Source organism: Oryctolagus cuniculus, chromosome 7, assembly GCF_964237555.1.
Source record: "Oryctolagus cuniculus chromosome 7, mOryCun1.1, whole genome shotgun sequence".
NCBI classification, from domain to species: domain Eukaryota; kingdom Metazoa; phylum Chordata; class Mammalia; order Lagomorpha; family Leporidae; genus Oryctolagus; species Oryctolagus cuniculus.
The window spans coordinates 162,987,446-163,010,779 of NC_091438.1; the positions used below are offsets into that span (position 1 = coordinate 162,987,446).

The 23,334-nt window shown below is 66.6% G+C and overlaps 1 protein-coding gene across 7 annotated transcripts in view; it reads right to left on the bottom strand.

Annotated features, from left to right (window-relative positions):
• The window catches only part of PRDM16 (PR/SET domain 16), a 249,413-nt gene that overhangs the window by 13,930 nt on the left and 212,149 nt on the right, over positions 1-23,334 (bottom strand). For 6 of the 7 annotated variants that reach the window (XM_070077086.1, XM_070077084.1, XM_070077082.1 and 3 more), the window contains 6 exons: positions 15,609-15,711; positions 11,175-11,385; positions 9,701-9,848; positions 9,360-9,513; positions 4,640-6,056; positions 2,582-2,669 (listed from right to left, as the gene is read on the bottom strand). In XM_070077086.1, the coding sequence (XP_069933187.1) occupies positions 2,582-2,669; positions 4,640-6,056; positions 9,360-9,513; positions 9,701-9,848; positions 11,175-11,385; positions 15,609-15,711 (2,121 nt within the window). The remainder of the gene's footprint in view (positions 1-2,581; positions 2,670-4,639; positions 6,057-9,359; positions 9,514-9,700; positions 9,849-11,174; positions 11,386-15,608; positions 15,712-23,334) is intronic. The other variant, XM_070077083.1, reaches the window with a different exon arrangement.

A 23,334-nucleotide genomic window follows, 5' to 3' on the forward strand; every position in this document is an offset into this window, starting at 1 on the left:
TCCCCCGGGGCCCCCGGCTGGGTCTTCCACCTGCCTGCAGCCTGCCTCGCTCTTGTCCGTCTCTGGGACCCCCGGCTGGCCCGGGGTCTCACTGCGGGAGCCAGGACCAGCCTCACAGCCCTCGACATTGACCTGTGGTTCCTCACCCTCACTGACCCCCAGCCACCACACCTGATTGGCCAGTTTGAGTTAAACACGAAATTTCGCCTTTTTATTTATTTATTTATTTTCACTATTATTATTTTTTAGAGAGTATTTTTTTTTATTTGACAGGTAGAGTTAGTGAGAGAAAGAGAGAGAGAGAGACAGAGAGAAAGGTCTTCCTTCCGTTGGTTCACTCCCCAAATGGCTGCCACGGCCGGCGCTGCGCCGATCCGAAGCCAGGGGCCAGGTGCTTCCTCCTGGTCTCCCATGCGGGTGCAGCGCCCAAGCACTTGGGCCATCCTCCACTGCACTCCCTGGCCACAGCAGAGAGCTGGCCTGGAAGAGGAGCGACTGGGACAGAATCCGGTGCCCCGACCGGGACTAGAACCGGCGCCCATATGGGATGTATGTGCCGCAGGTGGAGGATTAACCAAGTGAGCCACGGCCCCCGTCCCCGCCCCATACTATTATTATTTCATGTCGAGAACCTAAGATAGCTGCTACCTGAATTTCATCTTAAAACCCGTTTCCAGGGCCTCGGGGACCACTGCCACCTTGTGGTTGCATTCTGGAATTGCAGGCAAAGCAGCACGGCCTCCAACAGCCTCTTTGAAGTTTACAAAGTATCCCACGCCACAATGCGCAGGGTCCCGCTACACCAGACAGGCTGATGTGTGCACAGGAGCGGCCGAAGGCTTGAGGAGGAGCAGGGCGGCGTGGGATTGGTGGTGGGCAGGTGGGATCTGAGGCAGGGAGGGGCTGACGGAGCCACTCAGGTCTCCGCACCACGGCCCACTCCCCTTCCCTGGGTGAACCAGGAGAAGCCCTCACGGAGGCGGCCTGGATGCCCACTGGGGCCTGGCCCCACAGGAGGCAGATGCAGGGGCCGACGCGGAGGGCAGTCAACGCCTGGCTCGGCCCTGGTCACCAGGGGTCCGCAGGAGCCCCTCTGCCTGGGAGGACACAGGGATGGGACTGGTGACAGTGGAGACGGAGGGGGACGGAGGTGCTGTGACCGCTGGGAGGAGCTGACCACAGGGCCCTGGCAGTCCGCATCGAGAGAGGGCGTGCCGCTGGGGAGAGGCAGGGACCGGGATCCCCCATCCACGCTCTGCCTCTGGACAGCATTTAGTGCCCGCCCCCTGGGGACGGCGCCGTGGCCCCAGCTGCCCGTGGGCAAACGAAGCCATCACAGCTGGGGGAGCTCCATCCCCCGGCCAGTCCCAGCCACGCGGCCCCTCGGCTCCGTGCTCCAGGGCCCACTCAGACGGCTGCTGCCCGTGCTCCTCGGGGGCCGCCTGCACCACCGGGCGACAACCAAAGCACCCGGGAGGGAGTTCACGAGTGAACGGTGTCCACCCATGATGCTCGAGGCCGCTCTCGGACCCGCCCCCGCATCCTGCCGATGGGAGCAGCCCCGCCCTGTCTGCCACCGCCCAGCTGCTCAGCGGGAGAGGCTGTGGCACACAGGCGGCTGCCCCCCGCCCTCGGAGCTCGGGGGAGCACCTGGTCCTCTCCAGTGCCCCGGACCCCTAGGAGTCCCGGAGCTGTGAGAGGCGTGGCCCCGTGCCCTGCACCCCAGCGGCACCCGGGCCTCGGAGGCCGGAGACCCTGGCAGTGGCCTGGACGGCAGTGGCCTCCTGGCGTCGTGGAGCCCGGGAGCCGGTGAGCGAGCAGGCCCCTTCTGCCGAGGGTGCTGCCCTCCTCCTGGCTCCCGGCCCACGGGGACAGGCAGCGGGGGTGGCCGGCCCGGCGGGGGGAGCGGGCAGCGGGACAATGGGCAGCGGGCTCCCGCCGGGCCGCTCTCCCTCGGCCTGGGTGCGTCCCCCGGGCTGCGCCTGAGCGGCCGATCAGATATCCTCGGCCCAGCTCCCGGCACAAACACAAACACAGGATGCGCCTGGCTGCCCGCCGGCCCTCTCCAGCCGGGCGCGGAGAAAATCGGGGGAAGTTACCCACGGGGCTCCGCGGCCCGGCCACACAATGGGAGGCGCTAAGTTTAGCTGTGAACTCGGCTGGGCCGCAGGTTCACAGGCGGGGCGGGGCTTGTCTGCGGCGGGGAACTCCGAGGAAGGGAACAATGCCAGGCCCACCCCGGGGTGGGGGCGGCACTGGGGACTCTGCCCCTGCCCCACTGCCACCCCAGAAGGCCGGGCCTGAGCCCTGCGGTCCGGGGGCCTGGCCAGCTTCCTCCCGGGGCCCTGCCCTGCCGCCCGCTCCCCCGGGGGCCTCCCCTGCCCACCTGATGCCCCACCCCCTCCTGTGCCCCTGCCCACTGCAGGTGCCGCCAGGGTCTTGGGACTCTGGCCAACCCCACACAGCTCTGCCTGGAGCCTGGAGCCACTGATGGGCCTCCCCCCGTCAGTCTCACCGGGACTTCTGGGGTCCGCAGGGAGGGAAGCGTGTGTGGGAGGGGGCTGGGCTCCGGGGGCTTTACCTGGGGGTGGAAGAGCAGCGGAGACGGCCGCAGGTGCTTCTCCTTCAGGACTCCCACGGGGTCCACCACCTTCCGCTTCTCCACCCTGCTGGACAGCACCACCGCGGGTTACGCACCCCGCGAGCCGCGCCCCTGGCTCCTCTGCTGCTGTGGGGACGCCGGAGCCTGGACCACCAGCTGCCCCCAGAACACTCAGGGTCACCCCCGTGTCCCCCATCGCCCCTGCTGCGTGGATGCTGAACGCTGGGGCCTGGAATCTTCTCTCGAGGCCCCGCGCCCACCAGCCTGCTGCCCACCGACTGGTCAGCCCCGTGCGGGTCCCCAGGCCAGGGGCTCCACTCCTGCACCCCAACTCCCTTGTCCTTCCAGCCCTCAGCACGGGCCCTGTGGTCTGGGCTGACAGGTGGGGGTGACGGGCAGCTTCCTGTCCTGTGCCAGTCACCAGGGGCCCCTGCAGCGCTCAGGTAGGGAGGTTCAATGACTGCCGCCCATCACGGTTCTAGAATCTTCCCCAGCCAGGGAGAGCTGTCAATCACAAAGAAGACTCTCATGGCTCACACAGGTGGCGCTGGGGATGGCGGCCCCCCTTCCTCTGATGACCCCCCATAGCAGGGGGGCTCTTCTCTGCCTGCCCAGCCCCCGAGGACACCCAGGCCCCGCTCCTGCAGGGCTGGGGGGTGATCACTGGGCTCTGCCCCGCCCACTCGTCCCTGCACTCCGCCAAGTGTGGCCTTGGCGTCTCCGCCCAGAGCAGCACAGGAGAGCTGCAGCAGGGGCACGGGGGCAGGAGACGACGCGGCCACCCCTGGAGCGTCCACGCCAGGGCAGAGGCTGCAAGGGACCCTGGGGGACCTCTGTCCTGGTCCAGGAGGGGCCCGGGAACCGTGGCAAAGGACAGGGACCGCATGGTCAATGCAGGGATGTCCCTTCCCAGTTAAAGTCAACCCAGCCCTCGCCCGGCGGGAGCAAACCCATCACCCTGGCAGCGCCACCTGTCTGCTGACCTTGGACTGACTCTGGGCTTTCCTGGGCAAGCCTTCGAGGCCATCTGGGAGCAAGGCCCAGCCCCCAGTGGCTGTGGGCCCCCGAATGCCAAGGATGGGAGCCCCTGGCATCTGGGCGGGCCGGGGGCAGGGGCAGCCTTGGGGCCCCTCCCAGCTTTCGGAAAAGGCCCAAGATCCCAAACCAAGCTGGGAAGTGCAGGCGGTGGGGGGAGGGGACGAAGGACAGAGAGGTGGGGAGGAGAGGGCAGGCCCAGCCCGGAGCCAGACCCTGCTCTGCCCGCCGGCCGCCATCACCCCAGGTCCCCGCCGCCTCGGGCTCTTCAAGGCCATGGCCTCCCGGGCGTGAGGGCGCCCACCTGCCTGGTTCCCTTTCTCACACTTTCCCTCACGTCCTGTGACAATGACGCAGGAGCCTGCGCAGATGTGGGCAGGCCAGCGGGGGCCAGGCAGGGACCGTGGAGGCCCTGGGGTGGCGCGGTGAGCAGAGCAGGGCGGGGCCCTCACCTTGGCTGCCCGGTCCTGTCCTCACCCGTCGAGGGCCACGTGCAGCGGCTGTGCCCGCCCCCCGGGAGCCCCGGCCTGGCCCCATGGCCCCAGACTCGGGCACCTGTGCCTTCGGGGCGTCCACCTTGCTCCACACACAGAATGCGTATGTGTCCTCTCTCACACAGGCCACGCCCACCCTGTACTATCCTGAGTGGGGTCGCCTGCCCCCCCATCCCCCAGCCCGGCCCTGTACCCCCAGCTCTCCCTCAGGGGCTGGGACTGGGGCTCCCTGGTCGGCTGACCCTGCAAGCTTCCCCCCGACCCGGGACCAGCGTCTGGGAGGGGAGGAGGAGAAACCCCCAAGGTCTGTAGGAGCCGGGCCAGAGAGCAGAGATGGAGACGGAGCTGGGGGCCCGGGATGCGGCGGGGCTGCCGCTGAGAGCTGTGGGTGCAGGGGACCTGTGTGTGTTCTGGGGACCTCGTCCCAGCTTCCCTGTGTGACCCCGCCCTCGGAGGCAGCAGAGGCTGGGGGGAAGGGCTCCCGCGGTGGTGCAGGGCGGGTCGGTACCTGTAGATGGGGTCCATGAAGAAGGGCGAGGGCTTGGCGTAGTGCAGGGACGGCTGTTGGGGCAGCTGCGCCGGGCACGCCTTGGGCAGCCCCTCGCCGGCCCCCGGCTTCCGCTCGCCGTAGACGTGGTTCTTCCGGGGCTCCCGGCCGCCCCCATTCTGGCTGGCGCGGGCCCGGCTGCCGATGCTGAGGTCCAGCGGCTGCTCCTCGCCGCACACGGGGGCCGGGGCCGCCCTGGGCGCGGGCAGGACGGGCTTCGTGTCCTTTGGCTTGGTGGTGAGGTCGAAGGGGCACTCGGTGCTGGGGCCGCCCGCCTTGAGGGCGTCGCGGGGGGCCCTGGCCTCGGCCTTGACCAGCAGGTTGTGGGTGAGGGCGCGGTCCGTGAAGGGGTAGAGCGAGTGGGGGAAGCTGGGCAGCAGCTGGAAGGGGAACACCGAGTGGTAGGGCAGCGCGCCCAGCTTCTTCTCCTGCATCCCCATCAGCCCGGGGCCGAAGTACTTCTCGGCGATGGACGCGATGGCCTTGATGGAGTCCCCGGCGGCGGCCGAGGCCGTCAGCAGCTGCTCGTCGGGCGGCGGGAAGAAGGAGTGCTGGGGGTAGAAGACGGGCACCTCGGCCACGCTGTTGGCCGTCCCCGCGGGCGCCGGGCCGCCCCCAAACGCGGGCTTGCCCTCAGCCGGCTTGCCGGCGCCCTGGCCCCTGTCGCGGTCGCTGTCCACGTCGCTGTCCAGGTCCGAGCCGGTCCCCGTGGTGGTGTCCAGGTCGGTCCCCGTGGTGGTGTTGATGTCCTCGAAGTCGCTGCCGTCCGACAGGTCGCTGCTCCTGGTCTTGAGCTTCTCCACCAGCGCCTCCTCCAGGCAGCCCTCCGGCTTCTCCTCGGGCCCTGCGGACGCCGCAGCGCCCTGGCCGCTGTTGCCGACGGCCGAGACGAGGGGCAGGGCCGGGTTCCCCAGGGGGCTGGGGAGCTTGGCGTCCTGGGTGTGGTTCAGCGGGCCCTTGAGCAGCGGCGTGGGAGGTAGCAGCGGCGGCCGGGGGTACAGGGACGGAGGGAAGATGCCGGGGAAACTGGGGGTGAGGGCCGGGAAGGCCGGGGGCGCCGTGGAGAAGGGGAGGCTCCCGGGGCACGGCCTGGAGGGGAAGTACTCGCCGAAGCCCAGGCCGGCGTGGTTGAGGTTGGGGGAGGGCTTCGCCTTGTCCATGATGGGGCTGGGGGTCAGGGGCAGGCCTGGGGCAAAGATGCCGCCCGGCGTGTAATGGTTCTTGCCCTCGCAGAAGCGCCGGTGCTTGTTGAGCGAGGAGGTGGTGCTGAACATCTGCCCGCAGTCCTTGCACTTGATCTGCGTGCGGCAGTCGGCGTGCATGCGCTTGTGCCGGCACAGGTTGGAGAACTGCGTGTAGGACTTGTGGCAGACCTCACCTACGGCGTGGCGGGGAGCAAGGACAAACGCCGTGAGACCCCGGGAGCCCCTCGCCCTCGCGGGCTGCACAGCGCTGCGTGTGCAGGTGCACGGCCCTCTGCGTGGGGGTGTGCACGCGTGAACGGGCATACGTGGGAGCCCAGGTCCCAGCCCGCACCGCAGTCTTTTCTGTTTGGGGCTCCTGCCCCAGTGCTGCCGCCGCACGAGCCAAGGTCCTGGACCGCACTGGGGGCGGCGAGCCCACTGCCCCGGCTGCGCACGGGCGCGTCGGTGGCTTCCTCAGCTGCCCGAGTCCCCAGCCCGCGGCCCCGCCGCCTCGATGCGCGCCGTTCCCCTGGGGCCTGAGCAGACACTGCCACCCCCCTGAGCCTCCTGCTTTCTGGAATGTTCCCAGGCCCCGCCTCCTGCATCCCAGAGGGGCGGGTTCAGGGCGACAGTCTCGCAAGGCCCGGAGCCAGGGAGTCCAGGCTTCTGGGGGTGGCCAACAGCACCCGGCCACTGTCTGGAGGCGGCTGAGGACGGCCGTGCGAGGTCAGCCCGGGCGGCCCCGCGGGGAGGGTCTGCATCCACGTCTGAGAAAAGGTGGGGAACCCCGACCCCCGGCGGGCGGCGGCAGCGCCAGGCCGGCTGCATGAGGCGGCCGGGCCGGTGGAGCCCCCCAGCCAGAGGCTCGGGTCGGTGTCTCCCCGACTCCTGAGAACGGGGTCACCAGCTTGTCTCTCCCTGCGTGGCACACACACACACACACACACACGTGTGTGCAGAGGTACATGCACACATGTGCACTCACACACGCGTGTCGCCCTGCAGGACCGGAGGCTGCTCGCCGGTTGCCGGGCTGGCTGAAGGCGCAGGAGCCCAGCTGCTGCCCTGAGGCCGCCGAGTCTGACCACAGCGCCCGCACAGGCCTGGGAAGCCGGCTCTGCCAAGGCCGCTCGGCTCTTTCGGGCATCACGCGTGGCTGCACAAAGCGGTTAACTGAACACGAGCCGCTGTAGTCAGGGCGTTTCCAGTCCTGCCTGCACTCACACGTGCACAGTCACCCACACGCACACATGAACACACACATGAACAGAACACACATACATGCACACCCACCGCACTCACACACATGCACACACAACATGCACACGCATGCACACACGCGCGCACACATGTGTACATCCACCCACGCAGACATGCACGTTCATTTCCACTCACACATGTACCCACACACATCCACACACGCATGCACACACATGCACATACATGCACACACATACACACACGCATGCACACACGTGTTCCCTGAGGGCATTTCCTGCAAAGTGGCTGCAATAGGCTCCCTTCTCTCTGTCCCCTCCCAGCTTCCTCCCGCACACACTGACCCTGCACACACACACGTGTGCACACACTGCACACACACGTGTGCACACACACACTGCAGGGCACAGGTGAGGCCTGGTGGGAGGCATCCCCTTGACCAGTGTGGTCAGTGAGGCACGTTTGGGTGCCCACCAGAGTGTGCCCAGGGCGTGGCCCTGCCTGTGGGCACGGAGTCTGCACGGGGCCAGCTCCCACACTGCCCATGCCGGGCGCTCTCCCCGAGGGACCGGCCTCGTCCTGCAGCCCCTCCCAGCTTCCTCCTGGCTGGGCGGCCCCTCGCTGCCTGACCTGGGCTCCAGGGTACGAGCTGCCCTCCAACGCGGCGCGCGTGGTGCACAGGCCGGGCGGGCAGCTGCTGGCGCAGGGCCTGGCACACAGGGCTCGGGGAGTGCAGGGCAGCGCGGGCCGGCCAGAGCCGTGGTTGCTGGAACTTAGCCCACCACGATGCCCGGCCCTACGGGACCCGAGCGAGCCGTGTGCCCGTCCAGGAAGGCGATGCCGCGTAACCCGTGTGCATTTTCCTTCGCTCTAAGCCTGACTTCGAGCTCTGAGCTGTGTAGCACATGACGCGTGCTGGCTCTCCCGCTGGGGTCTCAGGGACCCTCAGCCCGGTCCCAGGGGGACTTTCCACCTTTGCTGTCTCAGCGGGACCCTGGGCTGGGGGCAGAGGGCAGAGGGTGGAGAGCACACAGCCCCGCTGCCTGGCAGAGGCCCGGCCGCTGGCCAGCACGGCCGCTTGGGGTGAGTGGCTTCCCACTGGTGGGACCACCATGGCCCGAGACGCCAGGCTCCTCAGACTGACACGACGGGACCCGAGAGGTCAAGGTTGCCCGGCCTGGGGACAGGAGCCCGGCCCTGGAGCGCTGGGCTGCGGCCTGGAGCGCCTGGCTATTGAACACGCGGTAGCCGCGGTTTCTTCTCTGTCTCTTGGAGTAGTGAGGCCCTGCCGGTGGGAAGTTGTGAGGACGTCATGTGATCCTGTCCGTGAGAGGTGATGACTCGGCACCATGTATGTGGGGAATGAGGACCCAGCATATGTGGGAAGCCATGACTCAGCATAATGTACACGGGAAGTGATGAGCCAGCATACTGTACATGAGAAATGATGACTCAGCATAATGTACATGGGAAGTGATGAGTCAGCCTGATGTATGTGGGGAACGATGACTCAACAAAATGTGGGCAAGCGATGATGACTTGGCATAGTGTTGGGAAACGATGACTCAGCACAATGCATATGAGAAATGATGACTCAGCACAATGTATGCAGGAAATGGTGACTTGGCACAATGCTTATGGGAAATAATGACTCAGCACAATGCTCAGCAGCCTGGAACCCTCAGCAGCTTCCGAACTCACGAGAAGCAGGGTCCAAGTCCCCGCCCTGGTCTACTGGGTGACCTCTGACCCCTCTTTTATTAACCTCTCACCCCCAGCCCAAGGCCTCAGTGCCCCAGCCCCCACCTGAGCCTGTTCTGAAGACCCCCAGGGCTCCTCCTCCTCCATGTCCCTGCTGGACACGGAGCAGCGTCCACACTGGTCACCCCAGCACCCACACGGCCCCCGCCGCTCACACTGCCCCCGGGCCGGTGTGCCCGTCCCCGCGCCCACACACTCGTCTCCTGCTGGTGCGTGGGCACCGCGGGGCCCTGCTGGAGCTTCGCTGGGGTGGAGCCCTGGGTCGGGGCCCCTCTGCCCCCACCGCGGGCGCCGCCCCCTCTGCCCCCACCGCGGGCGCCGCCCCCTCTGCCCCCACACGGGCGCCGCCCCCTCTGCCCCCACCGCGGGCGCCGCCCCCTCTGCCCCACCGCGGGCGCCGCCCCCTCTGCCCCACCGCGGGCGCCGCCCCCTCTACCCCCACCGCGGGCGCCGCCCCCTCTGCTCCCACCGCGGGCGCCGCCCCCTCTGCCCCCACCGCGGGCGCCGCCCCCACTCACATATGAAGGGCTTGACAGTGCTGTGGATGTGTTTGTGTTGCTTCAGGCCGGACGAGGTGGCGAAGGTCTTGCCGCAGTCGGGGCAGGCGTGCGCCCGGGCGCCCACGTGCTGCGAGCGGATGTGCCTCTGCAGGTTGCTGGGGTCGGTGAACACCTGGGGAGGCAGCCGCGTGGGCTCGAGCCGGCGTGGAGCCCTGCCCGGCCCCCGCCCCGGAGCCCCTCCCCGGGCCCCGCCCCCAGAACCCTGCCCGGGCCCCGCCCCCGGAGCCCCTCCCCGGGCCCCGCCCCCGGAGCCCCTCCCCGGGCCCCGCCCCCGGAGCCCCTCCCCGGCCGTGCGGTACCTTCACGCAGTTCTCACACTCGAAGCGCTTGCCGCTGTCATGGGACATCTGGTGGCGGATGAGGTTGGACTTCCAGTTGAAGGCCTTGGGGCACTGGTCACACTTGTACTCCCGCTCCTCCGTGTGCACCACCATGTGCTGCTCCAGGCTGCGCCAGAGGTCAGAGGTCACCCCGGCCCTCCGGAGCGCACGCCCCCCCCCACCATCTTCGGATGGACAGACGCGTGGGTGGGGCAGAGACCCGCCTTCCCGGGTCCCTGGAGAGGGGCGGGACTCCAGGCCCCAGGCCACTGTGACCTTGAGGCTAAGCTGAGGCATAGAGAGACTGGGGAGAGGGGCTCTGCGCTGCCTGCAGCCCCCGAGGGGCGTGGGGGCACGGAGAGGTGGCGGGCAGGCAGGAGTAGAGGAGGGGAGACCCGAGCCGGGACACGGTGCGGGCAGCAGCTGCAGGGAGGGGCCGTGCCGACTGGACGACCGAGTGCCCCCGATGCCCTCGGGGACACCCGCCTGTCCCCCACCCTGTCCCTGGGCCGTATCACAGCCCGTTCACGCCAGGGACGCCCGCTGCCCGGGCATCGGCGAGTGTCTCCTTCCCCTGCTAATTGAGATGTGTGTGTTGTGGGACGAGAACGCAGCCCACCCGGGCGGCGCTCACGCGAGGCCTCCGTCGGGATTGGTCCACACACTTGCTCCTTAGTCACCTGTCCCCGCCCCCGGGGATCCAGGGATGGGAGTGCAGCCACTTAGCCGTCTGAAGGGGTTTGGCTCTGACTTGGCCAGGCCGTCCCAGGGGGAGCCCCCCGAGCACAGCCGGCATTACCGGGGTCTCCCCACTCCACCCAGGAAGTTCCCCCTTCCCGGGTGCACACAGCTCCTGGGTCCTGACCCCGCCGGGCCTTGGGGCACGGAGGGCCAGCACGGCTTGTCCCCAGCTGCCTGCATCTGGCCCTCACTCGGGCCCCTCTCCGTATCCTTGGCTTCGAGTCCCTCCTGGGCCGGCAGCTGCCACCTTGGGTCTGGGGATCAGGGGGATCCCTGGTGGACCCCCCACCATCTGAGAGGGGCTGTGTGTGTTTGTCTCCTGGGGGAGGCCAGCCACGGTCACCCCCCTCCTGGCCTGGGACCGCCTCCCGGAAGCAGCCCTGGGCCCAGGCCCTGCACAGCTTAGGGTCAAGCCCGCGTTCTTTCTTTCTCCTGGTTTCTCTGCGGCTCAGCCCTGACCGTGCAGGCCAGCGGGGCCTGTGGCTTCCAGAGGGCAGGCACCTGTGGCTCCTCCTGCACACCTGCCCCGCCCCACAGTGGGCGGAGGCTTATGTGGGTGGGGTGGGGCTCATCCCCATCTGCCCCTGGGGGCCCTGGCCTGTCAGGGTGGGTGGGGCGGAGGAACGGGGTGCTGCTGGCCCTGGGGGGGGCTTGGGGAGGACTGGGTGGGGGACGGAGGCAGGGGGTGACCGACCGTGGGCCGGGGCGGCACCTGTACTTGTTGGGGAACATCCTCTCGCAGTCCTTGCACTCGTGGGCCTGCCCGTCGCCGCCCCCGCCGAGGCCCTGGGGCTGCAGCCCCTCGGCCAGGCCCTCGTCCAGCGCGGCTGCCACCACGCCGCACGCATACTTCTTGTGGCGCCGCAGGTCCAGCTTGGACTGGAAGAGCTCCTCACAGTCCTCACAGCGGAAGGCGGGCTCCCCTGCGGGAGAGAGAGGACGGGCGGGGGTGGGCGCGCCTGACCCCCAGCCCCACCCCACAGGGCCCCGGGACCCCGGAGACTCTGAGCGCACAGGGCCCCTCCCGCGTCTCAGGCCCCGCGCCCGGCGTGCAGAAGGAAGCCAAGCCGAGAGCTTTGTTTATGAATTAGGAGAAGAAAGACGACGGAGCTCCAGTGCATATAATAAATTATTGTCGTCAAGGTCAAACGAATTAAAAGGGGGCAGCTATTATTAAGTTTACGAGGCAGCATCCTGACCACCGTGCCAAGGCAAACAATCGCCCGGAGCCGTGATCCCGGCACGGGCTGGGGCGCTCCGCGCGCATCCCAGCCGCTCCCGCTCGCGGTTTCCGCCTGGAGGGAGCCCCCCCGACCCAAGGCAGAGCCTGCGTCGCACACAAATGAGCTGCACAGGGCAGCTGCGTGCTCGGGGGAATGCGTGCGTGCGGCTGCGTGAGGGCTGGGTGCCCGTGCACGTGTGTGCGTGTCAGGGCTTCCAGGTTTGTGTGGCCGTGTGTACAGGTCTGTGGGGTGCACCCTTGTGTGTGTGCATGGCTGCACAAGACTGTGTTCCTGCTGCATGCAGCGTCTGTGTGCACTGGGCTCAACCCTGCACGCATGCAGTTAGTGTGTGCAAACGTGCACCCTCGCACAGGCTCATGCATACGTGTTTCTGTGTGCATGTCAGTGTGTGTTACCTGTGCATGTTTTCTGTGACTGGTACATGTATCTGTGCATTTGGCACAGGTATTGAAGGTGCATGTTGTATGTGCACACACGTTCATGAGTACGTGGCATGTCAACGTGTCTACAATTGTGTATGCATGAATATACATGCACATGTTTGTGTGTGAATATGTGTTGTGGGACTATACCTGTGTGCGCGTGTGCACGTGTGCCTATGCATGTGTGTGCACGTGTGGATGGGTGCCTGTGCATGTGTGTGCACGTGTGTGCATGTGTGTGCACATGTGTGCATGTGTGTGCACGTGTGGTTGTGTGGGGAAGCCACTGCTTGGAGCTGTCTGGGGATGTGCTGGGCCCCAGTCCCACGTGGGTGCTGGACTCACCCTGGGTCTGGGGAGGGGGCGTGTCAGGGTGGGGAGGGGACAGGTGACTCAGCTCCGGAACAATCCCCCTCCCACTCTGAAAGGCACCGTGGGCTGCAGGCCCCTCCCCAGAGTCCTCCCAGTGAGTGGCACTGGTACCCCAGCACCATCGGGTGCCCCCGGGCAGGACGGTCCTAGCGCCTGGGTGGAGTTGGTGCACCCGAGCCTCAGCCGGCCCGCGCACCAGGAGGGTGCTTCATAAGCGGTCGGCCAAGGCTGGGGCGGGTCCCTGCTGGTGCCGTGCTGCCCTGTGTGGGACCAGGGAGGCAGGGTGGTTGCAAGGTCACTAGGAAGGCGTCACGGCCATGAGCATCTGGGCGACCCTCGCGGGCAGCCCTCTGCCCGTCTGTCACCAGGGCCACCCTGGAGGGCGGGGCCCCCAGACCCCACGCAGCCGCCCCGGGCCGCGGCCCTCCCTCCAGCGCCTCGGCCACGCAGTCAGAAAGGCCAGTTTTTGTTTTGCTCTTTCTCGACCCAAGAACAATCCCGAAGCTGAAATTGGAAAACAAAGACAAGAAGCGACGCCGGCCCCACCCACTGCCCGCGGAGCAGCAGTGTTTTCCCAGTCCTGGTTTGGAATCTGGACGTCAGCGAAAGTCCAGCCTGTTCTCCCGTGTCCGAGGGCCCCCTGGGGACGGCGGGGGCGGCCGTGGTGGCCGGTGCTGCCCTCTCGCCCCTCCTCCCGGGTCCCGGCTCGGCCGAGCCTCGTCTCCCCCCGCGCCGGGGTGTGCGGCGGTGTGGTCGGGCGGCCGGGGGCCCCCGTGGAGCCGCCCCCCTCTCTGCAGCGTGAGCAATCCCATTTGAAAGAAGCCCTGGGGGAGGCGCCCTGTTCCGAGAACCCTCGGCATTGTCTGCTCTCCCGCGCCCCCACGCAGTCCCCCGCATCCTCTGTGCCGCTTCTGGCAGGGAGGGTGGCGAACACATTATTCCGAGCCTCTCTAAAAAGAAAAGCGTGTTTGAATGGAATATGACTGCCTTTATGTTCCCCCAGAGCGAGAAGTCCTCATGAAAGAGACCTGTCTCGGCGCTCCCCGCGAGCCTCAGAGCAGCGCCGAAAGTCGCGGCAGTGACAGATCCGCAAGGGGCTTCCCTCAGCGCTGACACTTGTCGCAAGACCCCCATCGCCTTTCTTCACGGAGCCGCTGTCGGGGAGAACGTTCCGGCCCCGGGACCGCGGGGTGCAGGCTCGGCTCCCACCCAGGGCAGCCAACCAAGGCCGCCGTCCCTCCCAGGAAACCCAGCCGGGGTCCCCAGCAAATCCCCCCCCCCAAGCCAGGCACACAGAGCTGCCCCTGGAGCCGGGGGCACAGGGCTGGGGCCGTGAGGTCCACCTGCTGACCCAGCTCTGCTTCCAGAACGCACAGCTCGCCTCACGGCAGGGCAGGGATGCCACGGGAGAAGGAATCCGTGCCTAATGGCTTCGGAGAAGGCAGGGCTCCCGGTGCCGGTGGCACCGTGACGCTAATGTGCCCGGCTGCAGCCCCCGCCCCTTCCCCACGGGGCTGAGTGCCCGGCTGCACTTAGCTGCGGCTGGGATAAAAGACTTTTTATGATAATTATCTTAGTGAGGAACATTGTTGCATTTTCTTTCTGTTGGATTCCGAGTTTCACTGGGAGCGGGAGGAAGCTGTTGGGGAGGCAGGCAGTCTTGACAGGAAAAGAGGGAAAAAGTCAAATATTTGATGTCGGGCCATTATGTGTGCGAAGCAATTAGCCCACAAACGTTTGATAAATTATTAGGAAAATGTAGACGCAGGTTATTTAATATCGGGGCTGGAGGGGGTGGGAGACAGGAATCCAGGGTTTTTTTTTTTTTTTTTTTAAAAGAACCTCTGGAAGAAAGAAATTTCATCGTGCAGATGCAATGGCAGGGCCGACGCGGGCGCTGGGTTAAGTAGATTTATCTTTCGGAGCGCTCCTGTGTCATCTGAGACGCGCAGGTCTTTTCAACAATTATTTTAAGGGAAATGAGATCTTCCTCCCGCTACTCAGATCTCGCCATTTATTTTTCTTTTCTCAACGGCCCTAATTAAAACCAAACTCCGGAGGAGGGCACGGACGGGACCCGGCTGGCGAAGGCGTCCTTTCCGACAGCGCAGCGGCGTGAGGGGATGGGCCAGCGGCCGGGGGTCCACGAGGCCCAGCTGTCCGCTCCGGCCTCGGAGCTGTCCCGCCGACTCCCACGCCCGGCCAGCCAGCACCACCGCACCCTGACACCGTGTGGCTCGGCGGAACGGCGGCTGTGCGGCTGTCAGCGCTAAGCTGTGTCCCAGCTGGGAAGGAAAAGCCGGGGCCCCTGCTTTGTCTATCGTGAGTGGGAGTCGGCTCCGGAAGCAGGCAGAAGGGCCGACTGCTTTTCTGTTCACAGTGGGGTCTGCTCCCGAGAAAAGTGGGTGAGCGTGAGGCCGGGGCTGCCGGCTCTGCGGGGACATGTGCGGGGCTGACACAGCCTCCCTGGGACCTGCCCAGAAGCCGGGGGCCTGGAGGAGCGAGCAAAGGCCCCTGAGCCCAGCTGGCGAGGCCGGGGCTTTCTCGAGCACCCCTGGGAGGCCTTCCTGCAGAGGGAATCCCGTCTGCAACGGGACGGGCGCCCCAGCGCCTCCATGCTCTCTGCGCAGAGAATCCCTCCCCAACACTTCCCTCGGACCCGAGCCCCGAGCGAGGGGCCCTGCTCTGCGCCGCACAGTGCCCCTGTCCTGTCTCAAAGGAGACTCCTGGGGCTCGCGGCTGTCGGCGCTCAGGGGCAGCCCAGACGCTACCCCGTCGTCCCCTTTGGGATTTTGTTTCCACGTTGCTGTCCCAATGGTAACAGCCAGGGGTTCCGGAAGCTGACGAAAAACCCAGGTGTAGGGCAGGGCCCTGTGGGCGCAGAGCGCTTTCGCCATTGGGTGTGCGAGGGCTCTTTCGCACGTGATGGTGTTAGCCGCAAATTCCTCAACTCCTAAAGTCCCCTGGGACGGTCGCTCGTAAGAATCCCCTGGGACCCTCACTGAGAATTCAGCTCAAAGCCAATGCGCCCACGTCCCCAGAAGCCCCTGGCAACCCCAGGGCGCAGCCCCAGCCCCCGACGGCGCCCCCAGGTGGGTGGGATCTTACCATCCAGGGCGGGCGGCACGGCGCCCAGGGAGTAGGCGCCTTCCCTCACGTGCACCAGCAGCTCCTCGCCTGGCTCGATGTCCTTGATGACCTTATAGTAAATCTAGGGCAGAGGCCAGAGACAAAGGTGAGCGCCGCTGCCCCCTCGGCCCCCCGCGGCCCCTCGGCGCTCTCGCCCAAGAGGAGCTGAGCCCTTCTCAATCTGCTTTGTCCAGCTTGGGGACACGGGTAAGGGGGTACAAGAGCAAGGGTGAGGGTCCCTCTCGCCCGCGCTCCCCAGCCCGGGGCTCCCTGGGGAGATCGGCAAGAGGGGGGTCTGCTGGAGTCTCGGGTCTCTGTCCGTGCCAAGCGTGTGACGCAAATTCCGTCATTTCAGACAGCAGAGTCCCGGAGGACAGAAGCTGCAGGCCCACGGGGTGGGGGCATCTCTCAGGGCAGCCCAGGGTCTGCCCCCCCGCACATGGGTGTCTGGAGCTCAGGCCTAGGAGCAGTGACCAGCAGGCCAGGCCACAAGACTGGCTGGGGGGCTGGAGAGAGGTCCCAGACAAGCCCACCTGCCCAGGGCAAGCTGGGGCTGGGGTCCCTCCTGAGCGGTCCCTCGGTGAGGAGGGGGCTGGAGTCGGGAGGGGTGCAGAGAGCAGAGGGCTGGTGCTGACTCCGGCAGCGGGGACTGGGGGCAGACGGCCGCCCCCCGCTGTGTTGGGGGTTCTGGCTGCTGGCCCTGCTGGTCTGCGGCTACATGTGACCCCCCCCCACTCCGCCCCAGGCCCTGACCCCCAGGCTGTTTCCCTGGGAGGCCTGGGTTGTGTCCCCAGCTTCTAGCTTTGGCCTGGCTATGGAGGACATCTGGGGAGTAGACCAGCGGACAGAAACGCTCTCTCTTTTTCAAACAAACAAAATAAACAAAGATAAAATGAAAAACTAGAGAAGAGAAACGGGTCAGAATCAGCTGTGTTCTATCTAAAACCATCACACAGCGGCTGAACAGCCAGCCGCCTTGTAATCACGGGGCTGGGACCTCGAAGTCCGACCCACAGGTGGAGAGGACGCCGGAGCCAGCTGGGCCTGGGGGCGGGGGTGGGAGGGCGGTTCCACCTGCGGAGGCGGCGCAAGGTGCACTGGTGTGCGAGGCGGAGGACGCGGGCCGCAGTCCAGGGCTAAGTGGACCAGAGCGCACCTGGTGGCCGCGGCGCGCACCCCTCTGGCTCTGGCTTTGGCTGGGTCCGGCGCGGGGCGCGGGGCGTGGACCCCGTCCGGGGACCTGCGGGTGCCTTGCGGGACGCCCGGGGTACACAGGGTGGGTGGGCGGGCCGGCAGCCAGAACTGACCGCGAGCGGAAGGGCGCGGGGCGGAGGAGGGTGGGGGGGAGGCGGTCCGCGGCGTCCGCGCACGAGGCCCCGCCGGCCGGGCGCGCAGAAGCCCTGGGTCCTGCCGGGCCAAGGCCGCCTCTGGGGAGCCGGAGCTTGCGGACCGAGGAGGCATCCACACCGCGCGCTGCAGGGCGTCCCACCCGGTGACTTCCCAGGGGTGCTGCCCCTCCTCCCACTCACGCGGGAAGCACCGGCCCGTTGGTTTCCAGGCCAAGAGGAGAAGCTGAGAATGAGCTCAGGGACAAAGACCCCGCCAGGGCGGCCCCCGCTCCCTACCGCCCCGCAGCGGCCCTGTCCGTCTGAGTGACAGCTCTGCCCGTGGTGCTGTGAGCGCGAGGCCGGGAGTTTCTGTTTAGTTTAAGGCTCTGAGGGCGGGGAGCCTTTAACAGCCCGTTTACTGCCCAATAAACGTCTCTAAACGGCTTTAAAAATAACCAGGCTGCCAAACGGGCCGGCTCCGCCCTCCAGGCCGGCTCTGGATGAGGACCACGCAGACCACCACCACTCTCTCCAGCCCGGGGCGGGGGCTCTGTTCCAGACACACAGGCAGCTCCTTGCATGAACCCGAGCTCTGGGACAAACCCTGGCCGCGTCCGTTCTCAGCAGAAGGCGGGGACACGGCTGGGGCAGGGTCCTGCTGGGGCAGGGTCCCCGGCTGGGGCACGGTAGGCTGAGCCCGGCCGAGCCCTTGGCAACCTCACGTCCCCAGCCGGCCACCAGCTTGTGGCTGCCGCCTCCCTCCAGGTCGTGAAGTCTTTGTGGTAACAGCCAGCAGTTCCCAGAGGAAGACGCCGCCCCCCAGACGAGGAGACCTGAGGAGGCACCGGCGCGCTCTCCGGTCCAGTCCCAGCAGGGACCCACGGCAGCGCGGCCGAAGTCCCTGATCCCTTCGAGGGTCCGGCCCAGGTGGCACCAACGGCCTCCGCTCTGCGGCAGGAATGAGTGGTTTCCTCCAACAAGTGGCCTGCTGGCCACGCCTGCCCCTCTGCTCGGTGCGGCACGAGGAGCCGTGGAGGACGTCCCAGGGCGGCACAGGCGGTGGCCTCCACAGCGCCGAGCCCAGTGGCGGCACGGACGCCTCGCACCATCCCCGGTCTCGGGGTTGCCTGTGCCTGAGTTCCTGCAGTCTCTCACTTAGGGCAGGCAGGTGGCCTCTGAGCCCTCGGCCACGCGGAGTCCCCCGCGGCCCTGTCCACCTCGCACCCGGCCTCCGCAGGGGACGGCTCAGAGTTGCAGCCCTGGTCGTTTTCTATTTTTTGACCTCTGCAGGATTCCGGAAGTTTCTGGGTGTGTTAGCCACTCGCTGTCCTCCCATGTGGACATCCAGTGCCCTGGGGCTGGCAGACCGGGGCAAACGTGCCACGCTGACCGGATGCCAGCGTCGGGCGCTGGGTGCGGGGAGCGTGGGACTCCTTGTAGAACTCCACGGTGGCCACCGTGCAAATCTGAAACTCCTGAAATGAGAACTTAGACGGAACCCACACAAGGCAACGCTCCCGGGTGGCAGGGCGGGCACGCTGCGTCCCAGTTCCCCGTCCCTCGGCCTGCCTGGCTGCCTGCTCTCCTGGGCTGAGTGGGAGCGCGGGGCAGGCCCGGGCGGGCTGCAGGGCCCGGCAGCGGGCTCCTAGGCAGGTGCACGGTGCAGCAGATTTCCATCTGTGTCGGAACGTTTGTTATCTTGTTGCTATAGACTGTGGTCTTCCCAAGCGGCGCAGACACAGCACATCCTCCGCCCCTCTCTTCCTTGGCGGGGGCTCCGGGGATGGCGCACAGGAAAGGAAACCGGGGCCCACGACGTCCCTGACCACCTCTGCTGATGACATCTTCATCCGCAGTCCGCAGAGTCCATCACCATCCGTGCTGGCACTGGGCGGTGGAAGGTACGGAAAGGGACGGGCATGGGGCCGGCGCTGTGGCGTAGCCGGCTAAGCCTCCACCTGCGGCACTAGAATCCCATGTGGGCGCCGGTTCGAGTCCTGGCTGCTCCTCTTCCAATCCAGCTCTCTGCTATGGCCTGGGGAAGCAGTAGAAGATGTCCCAAGTCCTTGGGCCGCTGCACCCACGTGGGAGACCTGGAGGAAGCTCCTGGCTCCTGGCTTCAGATCGGCACAGCTCCTGCTATTGTGGCCATTTGGACTGAACCAGCGGATGGAAGACCTCTCTCTCTCTCTCTCTCTTTCTCTCTCTCTTTCTCCCCCCACCATCTCTCTGTAACTCTGCCTTTCAAATAAATAAAATAAATTTAAAAAGATAAATAAAAAAAGAAATGCTACAGTGACTCCCCTGTCTGGCCTGTTTTACTTTCAGAGGGAAAAATCCATCAACCATTTGAGCCAAACAGAGTAGAAGTTTATGATTTTAATTTAAAAAATTGTGGAGGGGGGAGGATTGGGGCAAAGGGAGCAGGCAGTGGGGGGAGAGCCAAACGGTGCTCTTGGGGGCCCAGCAGGGAGGACGGCCGGGGGTGGGGCCTGGGCACGGAGCGGCTGCAGTCGGGGGCTCTCACAGGCTGCGGAGGGGCCGCCCCTGGAACAGGCTGGTGCTGCCCGTCTCCTCCCGGTGCCTGGCCCGCCCTGGGGGCGGCACAGCAGGACAGAGTAGGGCTGCTTTTGGGGACTGCAAGGTATGGGGGGCAGTGTCTGGTGAGCTGGCCTGGGAACCCTCTCTGAGATGTGCCGGGGCCCAGAGCCCCCGCCCAAATCATGCTCCCCAGTACACACGAGCGGCCTCAGCCCCACGTCCCCACCCCAGCCCTGCTGGCCAGCGGCCGCTCTGCCTGCAACCCGCATTGCCCAGCCCAGGTAAAGCAACAAATCCAGGAACAAACCCTGTCTTCGTCTCCCAAAACCTCAAAACCGCTCAAAACCGTTGGAGGAGGAGCCCCGGGGGGGCCCAGAGGGGGGAGTCGGAGCACAGTGGGGGAGGGGCGGGGCTGTCGCCTAAAGGGGCCCGAGATGGGGGGCTGCCGCTTCGGCTCAGGCCAAGATGAGACCCGGCGTCAGAGCGTGGACGGTGCTGCTGGCACGGCACGGCAGGTGCCCACCGAGGCCCGGCTGCGGCTGCGCCCGCCGCCCCACGAGGCCCCCGGCGTCTGCTGTGGCCCTTTCGTTTCTGCCCCCCAGGCTGCCCCAAGGCCTTTGGTGCTTCAGGAACAGGAAAACCCTGAGCCGAGGGCGTCGGCCGAGCCCCAGCACCGCCCGCTGCGGGCTCCCGCTGCGTACGCAGAACCGCAAGTCACCTTCCAGATGCTGGGCGCAGCCCCTCCCCACTCACCCCTCCCAGTCCCACGGCCATGAGGGTGACTCCAGTTCACAGAGCGGTGGGAACCTGAGCCGGGGCGTCCAGCGCACCCACAACCCCCTTCCGTGCCTGCATCCTACAGGGGGAGGGAACCCCTGGGCTGGCACTGCCTGGCCCAGGTGTTCTGGTGTCTGTGCCTGCCTACCGGCCAGCGGCCACACAGGTGCACAGAGACCGGCCATGCCCTGTTCCAGGCAGCGGTGTGGGGCGTGGAGGTGACATGGGGGCCCGTGGGCTGGGCGGCCGCCTGGGGAGCTGTGAGCTGCACAGTGAGATGGAGGGGCGCGTGCCCCCAGAGCCTGTCTGACTGTCCAGGGCCAGGAGGCCCCATGATGGCCAAGAAGGACCTGGTCCCCCCCACCTCCGCCCTGTGCTCCCTCCCAGGGGCTTTGGAGGGTGCACAAGTCCCGGCACCCCTGGCGGAAGCTGAGAGCCTGAGCCGGCCCCCTGGGAGCGTCTGCCCGGGGCCTGAGCCTCTGCCTCGGGTTGCTGTGGGTTCCGCCCAGGCTGCGGCCGCCTCTGAAGCCCGGGGCCCGGGTCACGTCTGGAACTTCAGCATGTGGCCCTCGGGTTTCTCCCTGGCGTCCCCTGCCGATGCCACGGGCGAACTCCGCCATGTTCTGTGACCTCAGGCGTCGGTGCCTGTGGTCCCCTCGTGGGTATGAGCAGTGCCGGCTCCTGTGCTGAGCGAGGCCATGCCTGGGGCGAGGCCGTGAGAGCCCAGAGTGCCGGGAGATCCCGGCAGAAGCCCTGGGCGCCTCGCGGCGTCTCCATCTCGCAGAGAATCCCGCCTTCACGCACCGTGCTTTCTGCGTCACGTTTCTGGAAGTTTCTCTCGCAGCTCTGCCGAGGGTCACAGGTGGCCTCCAGGGAAGCCGTGGTCCCGTGGCCAGCACCCGGGAAGCCATGGCCTTGCCTCGAGGTCCCGTGGTCACGTGCCCCACCTCGTCCCATTCTAGAAGGTTCCGCAGAGTCACTGCACTCCCTCAGCAGGTGCCTGCGGGGGGCTCCGAGGGCGGCTTCTTGGAGGGGTTCGCGCTCGCGCTCGTTCAAAGGAAAACATGGCCTGGAGCTCATTTTCCCTGGATTTGCTGGAATTCAAAGCTGGGGCTTCATGACGAGGCGCGCAGTGCCTGGCGGCCCAGCCGCCTCCTGTCCGTGCCCACGGGGTCTCCTCCGGCCTGGGTTGGCTCCCACGTCCCTGGCACCCCAGGGGCTGCCACACGACTTGCAGTCAGAGGCGCCTCTGGCAGGAAGGCTGCTGGGAGTCTCCCTTGCCCCGTCCTCCGCGGTGTCCCCCGTGGTGGGCGAGGGAGCATCCGGGGACCAGGGCGGGGTCTCCCGTGAGGGTGGAGGGGTTGCAAGTGTCCCCAGCGAGGGGTTCGTCTGTGCTCCGGGCTGTTTGGGGGTCACACATGCAGTTCCCTCTGAGCATGGCTTTGAGTCAGCCCCAGACACGAGACGGGGAGAATTAGCCCCATGGGGCCGTGTGCAACGGAGCCCGGGCAGGACGCTGGGTGTGGGCACCTGGGCGGCCTGAGCTGACGCTGCGGTGGAGCTGCAGCTCAACCTCCTTATGGGACAGGGGAGTCCATGCCGCCACTCTGCGGGCACCACGTGCCACGTGCCCCGGCCACGCCAAGCCCGTCCATGTAAAGGGCTCTGTGCCATGTATGGCCCTCGTGGGGCTGAGATGAGGCTTGCTGAAGTCTTGGTGACAACTCAACGATCCTTGACCGCCCCCTCCCGTGTCTCGGAGAGCTGGCCGCAAAGGCGCCTGCTTTGCAGTGGAGTTCGGCTCAGACGTTCAGAGCAAGACGTCCGGGTCTCGCGCTAGTCCAGTCTGCAGCTCACAAGAGCCTGGTCCCGGCCCAGCCACACGGTGCACCTGCCACGCAGCCACGCGGTGCACCTGCCACGCAGCCACGCGGTGCACCTGCCACGCAGCCACGCTTTCCCAGGGACAGCCAGGGTCAGGCGCACGCCCAAGCCGAGCTCCGGGGGGGGGGGGGGGCTGTTCTCACGGGAGCCTCAGTGCCTTTTCCCCAGGTTTCCAGGGCTGGCGCTGTCGCGTAGTGGGTAAAGCGACCCTCTGCGGTGCCGGCATCCCACATGGGCACCAATGAGAGTCCTGGTTACTCCACTTCCAATCCAGCTGCCTGCTAATGGCCTGGGAAAGCCGCGGAATATGGTCCAGGTGCTTGGGCCCCTGCACCCATGTGGGAGACGCCGAAGAAGCTCCTGGCTTCAGCCTGGCCCACCTTGGGCCATTGCGGCCATTTAGGGAGTGAACCAGTGGATGGGAGGCCTCTCTCTCTGTCTCTCCTGCTCGCTCTCTGTAACTCTGCCTCTCAAATCAATACCTCCGATTTCACTCCTCTGCAAGGGCACAAGGATCCTTCCATTGAAGTCCTGTTCTGACACTGAATGTTATTCTTCTATCTATCTATCTATCTATCTACCTACCTATCTACCTACCTACCTACCTACCTATCACCCACCCATCCACACCCGCCTGTCTATTACAGCTTATTTTCAAACACTTTGGTTCTCCCGCAGGCGGCTGAGGTTCGGCCGTCAGGGGGAGGGGTCTCCTCCCCACGGTCCCAGGCTCGGACGGAGCCCCACGGCCAGCAGCCCCGGGCGGAGGAGCAGAGTCCGCCACAGCCCGGGCCGCCCAGGTTCTCCAGGTCCCCAGGGGAGGGCGGCCTCTGTCCCCACAGTGGCAGAGTTCATGTTTGCAGAGGAAGCCACGCGGGACCCCAAGACACTGCAGGAAGAAGCCAACTCGGGGGACAGAGACGGCGGCCGCCGCCCAGGAGACCCGGCTTCCGCGTGCAAACTCGGAATTACAGCCACGGCCGGAGCCGCTGGCAGACCAGGGCCGTCAGGAACGATTCTGCCTCTGTTCTCCTGGGCACCCACCCCGCCAGCGCACCCCCAGCCTGGGAGGGCTGGCGCAGGGAAGCCACCCAGGGCCAGGAGGCAGGCAGCACGTGGGACGGCTTGGCCGCCAGCCTGGCTGGTTCCAGGTGTCCCTCAGTGCTGGTGGGGCC